Source organism: Maylandia zebra, linkage group LG18 (assembly GCF_041146795.1).
Source record: "Maylandia zebra isolate NMK-2024a linkage group LG18, Mzebra_GT3a, whole genome shotgun sequence".
In the NCBI taxonomy this organism is placed as follows: Eukaryota; Metazoa; Chordata; class Actinopteri; order Cichliformes; family Cichlidae; genus Maylandia; species Maylandia zebra.
The window spans coordinates 20,189,385-20,206,608 of record NC_135184.1 but is presented as its reverse complement, the minus strand read 5'-3'; the positions used below and the strand labels follow the sequence as shown (position 1 = coordinate 20,206,608).

Sequence of the window (17,224 nt, the reverse complement as noted above, 5' to 3'; positions counted from 1 at the left end):
GTCAAAACTACTGCAGAGATACCGCAACTTTTAGCCTTCTTGGAAAAAGATCTGAACAAAAAAGGTGTATATCATCCATCTTTGGAAAGTCCCTCAAAAGCTATAGTAGAGATTACATAACTGTTTCCACAAGGTCAGAAGTGCTGCCTCAGACTAACAAAGTAAAGTTAATGTGTAAAAAGTGTGAAGCTCCCTTTGAATTATTAGTTAAAGGCTATTTTCTGTATCTTGTACAAGGCAGTCAAATTGTTTTATAAGGTCAAACTCAAAATGAGAATAAAAGTTTCCAGTCTCCTTTCTTTCTCTGTGGCCTTTTTCTCATTAGAAACAGACTGAGATGGCTATACAAGTTCCTCGTATTCACATTTGAATTCCCGGCTAGAAATTCCTGCTCTGCCTCAGTTAGTATATGACAGAACAGAAAGTTATACTAGAATTCGTCAGCAGATCTTGTGCCACAGCCATATTCACTTCTGTGCAAAGGGGGGGGGGGGGGAAGCAAACAAATATATATATAAACATATTCGTTGCCACATGTACAAGTTGTTCTTTGTGCACTCGTGTTTTGTTTTTCAAGATGCTGCCACGCTACTGAACTGTGAAGCCTCTTAATAGCAACTCAGTGTCTCAGATGAGGGAAGCAGCCTATGTTGCCGTGCCTCTGTCAAAGGCATAGGTTCGACTGCCTTCCACCTTATTATCAGGGGCTCAGAGGGCCAAGCCAGCCATGACTACATGGTAATGGGCCTCTCTTGAACATCTTAAAGAGGGATCAGTTCAGCGCCAAGGATTTCTGTCAAGGAACCATGGTTTGAATTATTTTTAAAATCACATTATACGTGGACGATTCCAAACACAGAAAAAAAAGGAAGCACACACACAAGAAAAAAAAAAGAAGAAAATACCAGATACTTTCACACAGGAACAAGCGCACACAGAAACACAAACGTATGCTTACTTAAAACATCACATAGAGACATCAGAACTGACAAGGTGGCTCAGTGGCATCAGAACCGACACTTTTATTTTTTTCCCGCCTGCAGCTAATACCTCATTTTCTGGATCCAGGGACAGGATCCAACAGTTATGGGAACAGACATTAAGTGAAATAAAAATGGCACACTGGAGAGAGCCTCAAGACCCGTTTAAGATGATGAAGCTCTCAGACACCCTAAATCTTATACAGTGAGTGTAAAGCAACAAGAAACAAGGCAACACCCCAAAACAAATGGAAAGGCTGTAAACTGAAAAGACATAATGAGCAGTGTCTCCATGGACATGTTTGCCTAACATCTCATTGGGTTTTAGAACCCCACAGATGGCAGCTCTCTTTAATTCATCTGGTTGTTTGGATTTCAGTCTACTGCACTACATCTTAGTATCTTAAATGCAACTCGCCCAGGCAGACTTGCCCATAGAAGGCTTAGGATAGTAGTGTTTGCATTTCTGTGGGAATGGCTCTCCAAACAGCAACTAAGTGGAGGAGGATTGTTTGTAGATACACTTGGCGTTCTGTGGTCTGAGGGATTGTTGGCACATAATCTAGGTCAAGAAGGCTGTGCTAGTAAGATCAGAGAAATGTTGGGTATTAGCTCCATAAAACAGCACCAGTCAAGAGGCTTTTGGATATTTATTTCATGAAGTGTTCACTAAAACCCCACATAACAATTCAGGGAACAGAGTTACCACATTTGAAAAGGTTGGGATAAAAAAAAAACCCAACAAAAACACTTTGCTAGCAGCACTTTGTACAAGTTAACTGCCCAGGATGGAATAAATGAGGGAACACGGCTAGCACAGTGTAGTATTCACCACACGTTTATGGTTTTACTGCCAATGGTGTGACCATATATATTTAACTCTGTGGCCATATTGTATTTAACTAAATCCAAAATAGAGTTTCTTAATCTTTAAATTAAACAACATACAGTAAAAGCTATTATCCAGTGGCCAAGATAGATAAATATGACTAAATTCAGGCCAGGCTTGAATGATGGTCTTAACGGGGGCAGTATATAACCTGTGTGTCTTTATCATTATATGTGTGTGTGTGTGCGTGTTTGTTTCCTGGAGAGCAAAGGCTGTGAATGAACTCCTAAATCACACTATTGATCAGCCCTTCCTCCCAGACACACGCTGGGATCGAGGGCAGTTAAATGGCCTCTTTGGTGATTCACACTAAATCCCCTTACCCTCCTCCCCCACTATCCTCTCCTTTTCTTCTACTCCTCCACAGTCTCCCCTTGCTCCCCTCAACCTTGTCTTTTCATAGCCAGTTCATGCTACAGCCATCTAAATACTGCTGCATACTGTTTTCTGGATACCCTTGGTTTACCGTAATCACACGACTATTTATGGTAAACCCAAGTCAAAATGAAAATGCAAAGACTTCACCAACACAAGTGCAAACTTTTTATCATGATCACTTGAACACATATCCCCTCACAGGTTGTTATCAGACCAGAAAGGCAATAATGTAACACTGCCCTTGACAAACAGCCTATATTTCACAGGTAGGCTCTACTTATCTTCTAAATTATATATTTTATGGTGTTATTTGTAGTTTAGAATCAGGGAAATGTAAATTTTTGCTATCAATGCCTGAACTGAAATTGAGTGTGAAACTGATAAAACTGTCTTTTTATTGCTTTTCCGTGACCTGAAACTATATCACTGGCCGTACGCTTTGGAGTCATGTTAAGGTGCAATGCTGTATATGGATATAAAGGCTATAGTTTAAGATAGTCTTCAAAAAGTTGATCCTTTAGTCTTAAATTCAATCCGCAAGACCTCCCGACAACTATGGATTGTATAAATAAGTAAGCAATATGTACATTTCCATGGCAAACATGGAAATTAGCCACCTGTAGCAAAAAATGCAAGCCTTACATGTGAAAGATCACTGGTTATATTCTGGGAACTTGTGACATCTAGTCCACTCCTAGTCTAGTCCCTATCAGGTCCCAGTCCCAAATAACTGGAAGGGTTGCATCACGCTGGGCTTCTGGTGTAAAATCTGTTGTGGTGACCCCTTTGGAAAATAAGAGATCAGTCAAAAATACCTTATTGATGAAAACTGCTAACTGCATTATGGATCTCTATGCCAGATCTCTTCTGGCATACCCAGTGCAGGGTGATTTGTCCATTGATCAGTATAAACATCTTCCTTTTTATTTGTTCTAATAGCTTTTACTTTATGGATAATGTTTAGCAAAGCCACAAATTCATACAACTGGGAATACTCTCATCGATCAAGACTCTAGAATCTGCTGAGGCAAATTTCCACATCCTCATCTGTGCACTCTGGTTCAAATAAATATGGCCAACCTTCAAGCCAAAGTGACTCGCTACCTAACTCATAGAAGATTTAGCTGCGTAGTTTCCAGAAAGTCAACGCATAGTTTGCGCAGTCACACAACAACCACAATAAAACAGAAAAATACCAACTTGAAATAAACTGGTCAACAACTGATTTTATATGTTCCTCGAGGCTAAGATGTACAGGATACAAATGCTTGTTACATTACTCAGTCACACTCCCTCCACAAATAAACAGCTGTGCACACAAATAAGGTTTAGGTGTTATTTTCTATTTCATTTAGAGATGGAGTTACTTTTCCCTTCGCATAAGCTGGGAAATTTGCCAACAGAAACTGTTGCACATTTGATTGACTTTATACTTCATATATTTTAAATTGATTGTAGAGATGCTGGAAACAACAGTTTTTCATGGATGCATGAAAGTCTGCAGGGGACTTGTGGACACACTTTGATGGCAACATTTAAATGGCGCAGACCATCGTGCTTTACTTTACACTGAATTTGTTCAGTGAATGTATAAGATGATGTAAGTATTCAATGTTTCTGAAAGTATAAATGTGCTTCACTGCTGCACTGAAGAGTCTTTGGGAATCTAGAACCTTATATCTTAAGGATGTCTTTGTTGTTGTTGTTGGGTGTTTTTTCTTCTTTTTTTGAGCGCATTAACATTTATCCCTTCTGGATACTTCTACATCGTTATTGACCTCGAAAACCCCCATTGAAGTCAGGAACAGTGCAATTACCTGTCTACAAAGGGGCCATATAGAGCTGGACATAGGCTTGGCAGATTACTAGCAGACACCTCATTACTGCAGCAGACTTCAACAATAGGCCTGGGCATTGCTTCTTCTACATCTATCTGTCAAGTGTACTATTAGTCTGTCAAATGGGGACAGTCAGCACCATTAGGCCACCTTGATAATCAGACCTATTTACTCCCTCATTTTCCTCTTCTTCACTGTCAGTCTTTCAGTCTGGTAGGGGGAAAAAAAGCACTCCATTTCTCCATCCTGCCTTGCCTTCCCTCCCACTCATCTCCTGATTCTTTCTCAGACAAAGACAAGTTCAGTTGGTCATTATGTTCCTCAGAGAGTCGTTGTAATCAAATGTGGTATGCCCTCAACCAAGCGGGCCAAATTTAATTTCAAAATGTAGTCCCACACAAAGGAGATCTGGATGAAGCAATTACTATGTCACTGGTCTTTGATATAAATGTAAAGTTCATTCTACAATTAAAGTAAAACAGGGCTCAACTAGACTTCGTTCGATATTATATATTTTATCAGCGGATGAGAGTATGTATTTGCACATCTTTAGAGGATAGGAAACATGACATGAGCTATCAAAGTGCACGACTGACGAAAGGATCCGTGGACCCAGGCTACTAAAAACTTGTCACTTTCTTCCTTTCGAGACTCAACAATCTTTTTTTTCCACTAAGCAACTCCACTTTATGTTTGTTTAATTCCCCCAAGCTTTGCTTTTTACAGTTCGACCCATCCACAAACAGAAAAAAGGAAGAAAGCCTCATTTAAATGTTTCACATGGTCAGTATTTGTCCCTTGATAGGTGTTTTTTTGTGTACAAGTCAAAGCTCTACAAAAGCATGAAAAAAATCGCTTGTAGCAAAAAGGACCATCAAAGTCAATATCCTCAACCTGTCATTTCCATTGGATGGGCTTGGCTCCCACCACACAAATCACACAAGCAAGTACAGAGACACAGACAGGGAGAATAAGAGGAAATAATACCACCCTGAAGCTAACCATAGCATGGACACATGTGCATCCATGTGAATACACATGGATGTATAGAAACACAAGCTTAAAAAAGTGTCCTCCAATCTGACACTTTAGTGTTGAACAGGGACGAGATTTGAATCTCAATTAGCTGCTACATACCTATAAAGCAAGCTGTGCTCTTTTTGCCCCACAATATAACATTTAACAGGCAATTTCCTCAGTTAAGGAAAGGAAGGGCTAGAAAGAGCATGTATGCATACCTCACCTGAACAATTTTCCTCTCTCTTCAAGGCCTGATTATTCACAGTGGAGAAATATGAAATCATAGTAGCCCTGAAGATTCCTAAGCCATGAAGTGTGGCTTCATAATGCACATGATGAATACTCTATTAGGATGAAATGATTCACAGTATTTACAATAATAGGGTATTTGCCATTTCACAAATTAAACTGAAACAAAATGCAGAGTAACCAGAATGTTCAATTCAATTTTTCAATTTCATTTAAGTTACACAGCGCCAAATCACAACAACAGTTGCATCAAGGTGCTTTATATTGTAAGGTAGACCCTACAATAATACAAAGAAAACAGAGAAAACCAGAACAATTATGTAACCCCTATGAGCAAGCACTTTGGCGACAGTGGGAAGGAAAAACTCCCTTTTAACAGGAAGAAACCTCCAGTAGAACCAGGTTCATGGAGGGGCGGCCGTCTGCCGCGATTGGTTGAGGTAAGAGGAGCAATACAGGAAAAAAACATGCTGTGGAAGAGAGCTAGAGATTAATAACAGCTATTCTCAAATGAAGAGAAGTGTATAAACACATAGTGGGTGAAAAAGCTGACAAAAGATGAAATACTCAATGCATCATGGGAATACCCCAGCAGCCTAGACCTATTGCAGCGTAATTAAGGGAGGATTCAGTGTCACCTGATCCAGCCTTAACTATATGCTTTAGAAAAAAGGAAAGTTTTAGGCCTAATCTTGAAGCACAAGTAAGCCAGAGAAACATGCTCTCTCTTTCTAGTCCTCTGTCAGTACTGTAGCTGCCTAAAGGAAGCATGAATGATGTAAACAGAATTGGTCTTAGCACGGAACCCTGTGGAACTCCCTAATTAACCTTAGTGTGTGAAGACTCTCCACTCACCATTTACATGAACAAATTGGAGTTTATACTAGATAGATATGATTCAAACCACTGCACGCAGTACCTTTAATACCAACAACATGCTCTAATCGCTGTAATAAAATATTATAGTCAACAGTATCGAACGCTGCACTGAGATCAGGACAAGCACGTCATTTGTAACCTTCACTAAAGCTCTTTCTGGACTGTACTGTAACAGAACACTTACCAAAAGTAAACAGCTAAAATGAAAAACAACATTGATATGGACAGCTTTTTGAATGGTCATGGAAGTAAAGGTACTTACCAGCCTGGTTGGTGGTGATATCTATGGAAACATGCTGCGCAGGGTATGGACTCTTATTGCTGACACCATTGACGGCCTGTATCTCGAAGCTGTAGACAGTATGAGCCAATAAGTTGCTGATGAACACCCTGGTCTCGGTCAGGCCCAGCTGTCTTGGAACAAACTCGACGTTGTCATCACAGTGGGAACAGGAACGCCGGTTGGCCTGGCACTTCTTGCACACTATGTTGTAGACGACATCATCACGACCACCCGTCTCCCTGGGGGCATGCCACTCCAGGATCACCGAGGTTTCATTGACAATGGAGATCACATTTCTCGGGCTGGATGGCACGCCTGTAGATATAAAAATTATGAAAGATAAACTTGAGGGTATCTGTGTAAAAGATGTCATCAGGCTGAAAGAAAATTAACACATTGCTTATAAAGAGGAAAACAAAATAGTTTCATACATTTCTCTCCTTTTACTTTTGTCATTTTACAACAGTCTAATAAATACAAATGCTGGTTTTGAGAGCAACTTGTCTTTTTCTTATTTTTCTTCATCTCGAGCACAATTTGGAATGCTAATTTATTCCATTCACACCCAGAGAGATCATACAGCGAAACGTTTGTGTCTATCAAACATTGGTTATTTAGCAAAATGCAGTGTTGCATGGAGTATTCTTATCCAAGTGGCTCTGGAGATTCACGCTCCCATTCACTCCCTCATAGCCCGCAGCTGGAGCGGAACTTCAAAAACGATATTCAGAAAGAAATCAAGAAATAATGAAACTATTGTTTTGCTTGAGTGGTGGCTTAATATCAGGGTGCAGAAAAGTGCCTTGTTTGGCCTTCTGCAATTGCAGCACAATTCTTAAAGAGTTAAAATCTGTTTAAATGCCAGTGGAGAATTACTCTTAGCTGAGAGACCCTTCGACTGCTCAGAAGCAGCCCTCCCAGATACCAGACAAAGCTTTCCAAAACCCTTACCCTAGCTCCTTAGGTTAAGTGAGGCAGCCCTGCAGAGCTGATCTGGTAGCAATTTATCTTGCATAAAGCCTGACCTTTATCATTATAAGAGAAATTAAACTGACCTATTTCTACACCCATGACTACAGTGAACCGAAAATCAACTCAATTCTAGAAAACCTTTTGAGGAATTACTCGACTCGCACACAGCAACACAAAAAGCAGGCCATTAGCATAGGAACAGTAATGATACATCATTACACATGTGCTTTTCTATAATATGGGCAAGTGCAATATGCGCAAAAGTGTCTGTGCGAATAAGACTGGTGCAGCCATCCACAGTATTTATGTCATACCCTTTAAGCAGATGTGGAAATCAAAATGACACTTTATGATACGGCTAAATAAATCGACAGGGTCACGCAAGGTGAACATGGCTTCCTAGAAAGAAGAGACGCAGCGAGGCAGAAATGCACGGCAGCAAAAAAACACCCCTGAGTTAGTAGACAAAATGAAAGTCTGATCAATATTGTTATGAGTATTATGTCAAAAGTCCTACTGTGTTACTCCTCTCATGTGTTCCTCACACTCACAGGCTGATATGCATAGCGCCCTGTTACTAAGGGGGCTTTAAAATACCACCTGGACTGTAAAACACTACGGCCCAGTTTCCTTCCTTGGCTACTGATATAAAGAGAGCCCCAGTGCCCAAAATAAAAACGTCCAGATATTGTGTACTCATCCACCTTTTGAATGGTCTGAGGCTAGTGCTTCTCTTCTTTCAAACTGTTTGTTTTTATGATGTGAAAAAGGCCTTGGGGGGCCAACAGAAGGTCCCTGTGTGGAGATAGTGATCACAGCCAGAGGAGCCGGGAGAAAGAAAGAGGGGCTGTGTGGGCTGGTGAGAGATGAAAAAAACAACATGTTATAAGGATTAATAGTGACTCTGTAAGAGACTAAAGCAGTCAGAGTCGGAGTGTGTTCGTGTTAGCAGTGCTGCTTGTGAGATTTGGGTGTATTCACAGTGATGAGTGAGGAAGAACTGGAATATGAAACTGATAAAAGTACAATCTACACATCCATAACACTCGACAGTAGCTTTGAACCTTTCTTGACTCTGTGTGAGCGATACTTTAGATGTGTCAACGAGACTTAGGAAAGTTTTGAATATAAGTGGATGCTTGTGCCTGATAGTCTAGAGCATTATGTCTTCAAAGTCAGTACAGGAATTAGAGCAGGCTAGACAATTACCTTGACTTAGCTCCATTTATTACCAGTCACTGAGAGAGGAAACTGGCCAGCTGATGGCTGAGCTGTGGGAAGCACCCTTAACTGACTCCAGAAGTGGATTAAGAAAAAAAAGGCTTGTGAGAAAAGAGCAGAGATTTATTCACTTTGACAGCTTCCTCTCTTTTCCCTTTGAATTATAAAATCAGAGGAAAACAGCTAAATGGGATGATGAGGAAAATGAAGAAAAAAAAACAGATAAACCATTTCAGTTAGAAATTTTTATGGGTTTTGTTTGGATTACAAAAGCACAGACGACATTCGATAGGACTCCAGGAAGTTTTCAGGGGACAGGCCACAGATATGAGTATTGAGTGAGAGCCATAACACTCAGAACCAATATGGTACAGATTACGCATACTGAAATTCATCAGAACCATACTGCTTTCCTTGTCAGTTCCCATATCTATGCTGATTCAATTACCATCCAAAGATGTTCCCCATGAACCAGTTAGCAGCTGCATATACAGCTTTTTTTTTTTTAATGTATAAACATAATAACATATTTAGAATTTGGCAGGGTTGCTTTTATTTTTCAGCATAGACTATACATTAAAAAATGCATATTCAAATCTTGCTTTGTCACACGGAGTACCTCCTGGTGTGTTGATGGGATTTGTTTTTTCTTTCTTTGACACAAGTCCACCCGGACCTCATGCACCATCACCTTTTCCCCTGCCCCCCCCCAGACCAATTAGAACTGGTTTCACTGCTCGACTCCCGTCAGTTACCACTCAGCTTGTCATTCTTTTGACTCCACATACTGAGACACCCATTGTCCCAGCATGCTGGGTCACACCGACCTCTCTCCACTGAACCATGCTAACACATGAAAACATTATTTATTTATTTTCATTATTTATTTTTTTAAACACACGCACATCTGTGGGGTAGTTGGGGAATGTCAAACTGGGGCCTTGAGCTTGGGGATCAGAGTGAACATAAAACACTCACTAAAAAAGTCCAAATCAGAATGAAAAGGTTTCACACACAATCTTTGAAGCTTTATCAACATTTCTCTTCAAAATATTTGAATATGTTTTCATTTTAAAAACTGTTAAAACTGCTTTAAAATGAAAATTCAGATAGGAAGGAACATTTTCATTAACAAACCTATAAATGCACATCGCATCGACCAAACGCAGACTCTGGCAGTGTATGCACTGAGGAGCAACAGGAAACAGAGGGTTGGTCACAAAAATGTTAAGGAGAAAGATGATAAAGAAAACATATGAGCAGAGATTTCTTTGCTTAGGCTGAGATGGAACCAATACTTGAAAATACACAGAGAGGTACCAAAGCATCACCAATGGAATGACTACCGAGACAAAAAGGTTGAAATCAAAAAGGAATGAGAGTAAGCTTAAATGTTCTAGCTTAATTTTTGTGGCAGATAAAACCCAATCAACAAGGATATGTGCGTTTAAAAAAAAAGTCTCTATATTTCCTTCTCCAGACTAAAACACAATCCCTGGGTTTTCAAACTAAAGCTGGTTGAGCGTTTCCAAAATCTTGTTCCACCCAGAGCAGAATGGACACTGGCACAAAGGTAAAACTCGCATGTCTTCAAACAAAAACGTATTAACAGGGATGTAGCTGATTCCTCTCCTCAGGCATAGACTGAAGTCAGAAAAAAATGTCTTAGATAAAGGAAATCCGAGGAGCTGGTATTTAAAAGTGCATCTCTGCCTTGGCATATTCATACCCCCAACGGGAAAAAAAAGTTGTGGGGGGTGGGGTGGTTAGCATGCGGCCTTCAGCTCACAGAGCCATGCAACAGACAATCCATCAGCGAGCTAATCAGACTGATCAGGAGCATAGAGCCCCTACGTGCCTGATGACGGCAAGAAGTGCTTAAGCTACAGCATCAAGCTACAGGCTGGTCTGATTTAAGCTACTCTAGCAGTGCTCTTATCAAGACCTGTAGTATTAAAGAGATTGCTACTAGGATCATCTCACTAGCCCCCCTGGCTGAGATCTATGACAACTAGAGCATCACGCCTAGCTGCTACTGTATGCTTCAGCCTTCAGAAAAAGCTTTGTGCAGACAGATTTGCAGACAAATTATTTTAATACAAATTGAAAAGCTGCTAACATTTGCTTAATATTATCAATATAATATTGCTAAAAGGGACCATTTCCAACAGATTTAGCATACAGCCTTTTGGTATGTTTTACTTAAGTGTGAGTGTATTAGTAAGCAGTTTCATTTTTTTGTCTGAATACAAACAGCAATGTAACTGGACTCCTGTTACAGAGTTATAGAGAGGACCGAGCACAAAATGAAGGAGAAGAGTGGGGCAAAGGAAAAAATAACAGAACTGACAGAGCAGATAAGACGAGATTGAAAACAGAGAAAAAAGGAGCCAGTTACATTTTGAAATGGAACACAGAGCATACGGATCTATTTAAGATGTCTAAGATGGAGCTGCTGTTGAGCTGAGATTGCTTGGGGGAAAATGCAAGGCCACAAAATAAAGGCTGAGGCTTTAGCTGATGGAACACTTGCTAATTCGTCAGGCAGTGCCGTAAACTATTGGAGAGCACAGAAAACAGAGAACATCTAAAGCCTAAACGGTACCAGCACAGCTCTGCGTTTGTCCTATGCAGAGCTAAGCACTGCTTTGCAGCCATGTTACATGTCTACATGTTGTAGCCATTTACTTTCACGTAGAGCTGGGCGATATGAGATTTTTTCATATCACGATATGTTTTTTTCATTTCAGGCGATAACGATATCTATCACGATATAAGCCAAATAACTATATTTGTAAGATTTAAATGTGCCGTTGCTCACAAGTAAAATGTGAAATAATCAGCAGCTTGTTTTTATTTAAATATTTATTTCCCATAATAAGTTCAACAGGGTAGATGTACTTAAGGAACATGAGACTTTTTCAGATAAATAAAGGCAAATATTGCAAACTACACAAAAGGCAGCCGCTAAAGCGTTTAAGTTTCAAAATAGAACAAACGAAACAGGCTACTAAATTGTCAATTCCACTTAGAAACAAAATATTAATTCTAAAAATAAATCTTAGTTTGTTTTACAGAAGAACAGACAAAATTGACTAACTTTTGTCAATATCAAATAAACTGAGAACTAAAAGGAAATTCTCAATCTCTCCTTGTTGTATAGCTGAGCTTTTCAAACAATTTTAACAGTTACTTTAGTCTGACAAAAGCCGAATGACGAATTAGCGCTTCCAGTCAGAGACTGAGGCTACGTCCACACGTACACGGGTGTTTTTGAAAACGGAGATTTTCCGTTTTCGTTTTAAAAAATAATCCCGTCCACACATAAAGGCAGAAATGAAGGAAAACGCTGCTATGAACATGCCAAAGCAGCAGGTGGCGCTAGATTCCTAACCGTGCAGAAATGTTGGCCAATCAGAAGTCTAGAAGCCTCGGTGGGAAAAAGTAAACAAAGCTGGGGCATAGAAGCAGAACCGAGTCGTATGTGTGGACGGACAGTAACTGTGTGTATATGTAAGCATTTAAACACTGCAGAGAGTACAATTAACAGTAACAGTATTGTAGAAATTCATTTCACCGAAACAATAACGTGGCGCACAGTGTGACGCATGCACCAGTTTATTGTATTTCCAGACTTGCTTTCGGCACAATTTACAGTGCACGCTACTCTGTTTTTTGTCAGACTTGAAATAGCCGAAATACCTTCCCACTACGGAACTTCTATGGCTCTTCCGTTTGACAATCTCTCCGGCATTGGAACCGTCATCTGTTTTCTCTTCGGTCACGCTCAGTTGATTTTTCTAGTCGGCACACTCATTTCCTCCATTACGCGCTGGCTCCATTACCCGCTGCCTGCTTCCCAAACAAACACATGTGCGGCTTGGCACTTGTGCTGTACGTAACAAGTCACGCGACGTGACGCTGCGGCTGTGATTGGTTCGGCTCTGCGCTACTTAGTTTGGATTGGCTGACCTTTTTTTAAAAAAAAAATTTTATTTTAAGAGGACAAGAGCGGCGAAGTCTATCGCGATAGCTTAATTTCTCTATCGAGTAAAAGTTATATCGCGATACATATCGTTATCGTTCTATCGCCCAGCTCTACTTTCACGTCAAGAACATGTGGTACAACCAGTCTGTGCGCTAGTCCTGTTTGTGCTATTGTTGCCGCAGAAAAGATAGAAGTTGTGACCAAGAGCTGAAATGAAACCTAGTGACGCCATCATCTTTGTGGTGATCAATGCTGTTGCCCTCATACCTGTTCAGGTCCACTTTTTCACCAAACGGCACTCTCCCTACGTGTAACGTCTTCCTCGGTGGATTAAGCGCTGCTGTGCACACCTTTCACATAGCCAAATCGTTCAGAGACAGACAGCCATGCTCCGCTGGGCACTCACTGCACCTTTTAGCCCCTTTTATTCATTTATTTATTTGTTTACTCATTTATTTTTTTCACAAAAGAATACATGGCTAAATAAGAACAATGAACTCAGAGTTTAGAAGCAAAAGCTATACAGCTGCTACCTGATTAGGAAAGTTCTATGTGCTTTTGAGTCCATTTGGGCCAATTAATCAGGTCTATGTGAATAAATGTGGGCTAAATGAACACATAACCACACCAATAATGCTTCCAGCCTGATGTTGTGAAGAGAACAAACCATTAAGACACTCCCCAGTGACAGTGAAGGAAGTGAGGTAAACAAACTTTTTGGGGTCTAACAATGCTCTCCCTCTGCATAACTGTGTGTCAGCAGGGATAACAGGAAGGCTTAGCATATTGCTTTTACATCATATTAAGATAACTATGATGCTGTGAGAGGCCTTATTGGATCTCCAGCGGATAACGGCAGGACAGTGTCGAAGTTTCACAGCATTTGCCTGAGTAATTAGGACTTCAGGGGATGATACTAGACACGGAGAAAGAACAACAGCAAAAACGAGAGAAGTGAGAAAGGATGTGGAGAGAGAGAGAGAGATAGCTGAGAGGAAACACAAGGAGCTCCATCAATCCTAAGAAGAAGACAATAAGAAGACAAGATGGGTGCTGGATAAATGCACATTCATATGCATTTAAATTAAAATAGATAACCCCGCGTCTCACCCTGTGATAGCCGTGATAGACCACTGGATCCTTTTCAGTTTGTCTCAGAAAATGCCAGAAATTGCCATTTCTGACATTTTGTTTATATGTGGCTTTTAATATGTATTAGTGCCTTAGTGCGCAGCCAATCTAATTTATTGGATACTTACTGGTGCAAGGTTTATCTGGCTGATCACCATCCCCACGGTAGTAGCCGTTGCGGCACACGCAGATGGTGGCAGCCTCAGATGTGGAGCGGCTGTTAGGAGGGCACTGTAGACAAAGACTTGGACCTTGGGTCGACTTGAAGGTACCCGGTGGACATGCTGTGACAAGAAAAAAAACACTGTTAGAACTGTAAAATACAACAAAAAAAGCATGAATTCAATTAAGGCAAGCACAAGGTTAAGCTATTTTTAAGTGATTTTTGTCAATTGCCTTTCTGCAAGTTACTCTTACCCCCTCCCAAACTCCGCTATATTTAACGCATGTCTTATTTTGCTCCTAATGTGGCTGTCATCGCTGGTGCTAGGAGGGTTAATTTATGTGGGACAGCAGTGGAAGATGTTATCAGAAATAGAGGTAATTGGCATGGATGGATGGCTCAAGGATGTGAACACGGTGCTGCAGCTTTGGCTGTATCCTGTACTTCTCCACTGAGTCCTCGCCCTGAATGTTTAGCGGCGAGCTCTGCATATCTATAATACAGGCATATTGATTAAACACAACTTAACTTAACCGAACTCTCTGAACTCAGTGTGATAGAGAGAGGGAAAACCCCAATACCTAAACAGATGTGTCTTGGATTACAGCCACCCAAGGTATTTATTTAATTTTTTTTCTTTTAACAGTGACCGATGGGTTTCAGGTTTCTGAAAAACAGCAGAGTGCACAAAAGCCCAAAAGTGTTTTAACGTCTGAATCTTAAGATCTGTAGGCACACAAAGGTTTGGTGAAGAGCTTGCGGTAAATAATGATTTGTGTTCTTCTACAAATTCTACAGGTGTGACACAGCGATTTCAGGTAGTATAGCTGAACAGTTTGTAATCCCTCCTCCAGATAAATCCCACACTCCACCTGAGCTGTCAGATTTATCCAGTGAATGGCCGCCTCAGCCTACAAGACAGCACAAAGTCCCCAGGAATATCTAATGGAAACAGAGTTTGCCCTTACATCAAAAACATTTGGATCCACATTCGATGCTACCTATAGAGCTGAAATACTATACTATATCCAGACAGAGGACCATGCCTGAAACCTGTGCTTAGCTCATATTACTTTGGTTAGTGCATTACTCGCTCCCTCTTTGGGTCTGTTTGCTTTTGACCTGCTGGTTTGTTCTTCTGTTGGTAGACGCTTTTGTTCAATATTAAAATGAGCCGGCTGCGTCTTTGTTTCTAAATTAGGGCATTGTTAGCAGAAGCCTCCACACCCACTGGCACATTTTTGCATTGTGTTTTCATTTGCTTTGCTTAGTAAATTTGACCCCTCACTGTATGCAGACATATTTAAGCGCAGTACTGAATTTTTACTCATTTACGTTTTCCTCGTGCACAGCAGTGTGCAAAAGTTTCGGGCACTTTAAATGTTTTATTCATCGCCTGATACCAGAGCGATTAGGCTCTGATCATTTAAAAGTTATTCTGCAGCATGACCACAATCTCAGACAGGCTGCGAGAGTCATACTGGCCTTACTGATAAGAAGAACGAGGATTTCTAAAACAGTCCTGCCAGCACTAGTTTGTGGATGTTGGTGTGACGTGTTAAAGTCCCAAATTCTAAAGGCTATGAAGATTATTGTAGCTGATAGCATTGTGCTTAAGTGCAGGCAATAACCTAATCCACTCACCCCAATATCCCAAAAGAATACAAAGAGTTTCTGTGTGGTGTGGAGGGGCTTACTGAGTAAAATAACTATGATCAATGTCCTATGTCTTAGCAGGCTTACTGATGAGGGAGGATGCTCTGGCACTGCTGCATGCCAAAAGGGGAATAAGTTATACATTTAATGGGGCAAGGCTGTGTCTATTTGCCTGAGCGATAGACAGATAAAAACAGTCATTTTATTCATTTCGCTCACAAAGTGAAACACCTACCCAGCACTAAGATGCTTATCAAGAAAAACAATGACAGAGTTTATCAAAATGACGGGCCAGTGGTTTGGCTAAGTATTTCAAATATTAATAGAGACTGCTTAAATCAGTCCATCAACAAAATAGTTTAGTTTAATCTGACTAAGAGCCTTCAATTCTAATATGAACACGTTGCCAAACGGAGAGCTATTTAAACTAACAATGGTAAATGGCCTGTATTTGTATAGCGCTTTACTAGTCCCTAAGGACCCCAAAGCGCTTTACACAACCAGTCATCCACCCATTCACACACACATTCACACACACACATTCACACTGGGGCGCACTGACAGAGGCGAGGCTGCTGGACACTGGCGCCGCCAGGCCCTCTGACCACCACCAGTAGACAACGGGTGAAGTGTCTTGCCCAAGGACACAACGACCGAGACTGTCCAAGCTGGGGCTCGAACCGGCAACCTTGAGCCACTCCCAACTCTTGAGCCACGATCGCCACAATGGCAAGGTGTTGGGCCCATTCTCCCTCACTGCCAGGTCAAACACTAGAAAATATAGCACTGCATGAAAGGGAAACCTCCACTGCTAATTAAACAGGTCTTTGAGACACAATTAAAAATATTATGCTTAAAAAATTAAAAATGCTGGACATTTTATAGATCCTATTTTCTGACATTTATAGACTAGGATTTGGCCAGCCCCTCTTATAAGCTGTCGGGAAGGATTAGCGATAAAGAAAGAATGAGAAGCAAATCAGGTTAAAAAGAGAGATGATTTATATACACACACACACGCACACAAGTGAAGGCGATTCCCAGCGAGCCGCGGTTCTTACATGTCCTTTGGCTGGGCTGACGGACACACTGTGGGCTAACTAACTGACCTTATGTCTAGTCACACAGCAATTTCCACACACAGTCAGAGCACCAATATTTATCAAACATACATGATCAAACTGCACCAAGTCCAAATAGAAGAAGAACATATTGCTATTGCTATGTCGTGGATGTTTAAGACCTGTCTTGATACAGCAGATGTGCAAGGGTTGTGAAAATGTTACTGCATATAGGCAATAATGTTCCTACGGGTGTGTAGGGGGGCTCTTTTTTTAGTGTGGGACTGATAGTTTGCAAACTCTCTTGACTTGTAACACTGACTCCATGTGTGATGAGATCAAGCTTCTTCTAATACAAGAACATAGAGACTCTATAAAACTCTCCCTGGCCATATGTGGGAGCACATACCAGCTGCAGACCCATTTTATAAAGCAATAACCACCAACAATATCAGAGATTACAAGACGATAAAACGCAGATCAAAAATTCATTTTTAGCAGGAGAAGGGAAGGGAT

General features: G+C 40.8%; 1 protein-coding gene across 5 annotated transcripts in view; it reads right to left on the bottom strand.

Annotated features, from left to right (window-relative positions):
• Positions 1-17,224, bottom strand: part of ephb1 (EPH receptor B1) — a 171,167-nt gene that overhangs the window by 54,881 nt on the left and 99,062 nt on the right. For all 5 annotated transcript variants that reach the window (XM_024806143.2, XM_024806144.2, XM_024806145.2 and 2 more), the window contains exons 4-5: positions 13,957-14,112; positions 6,496-6,831 (exon numbers count right to left, since the gene is read on the bottom strand). In XM_024806143.2, the coding sequence (XP_024661911.1) occupies positions 6,496-6,831; positions 13,957-14,112 (492 nt within the window). The remainder of the gene's footprint in view (positions 1-6,495; positions 6,832-13,956; positions 14,113-17,224) is intronic.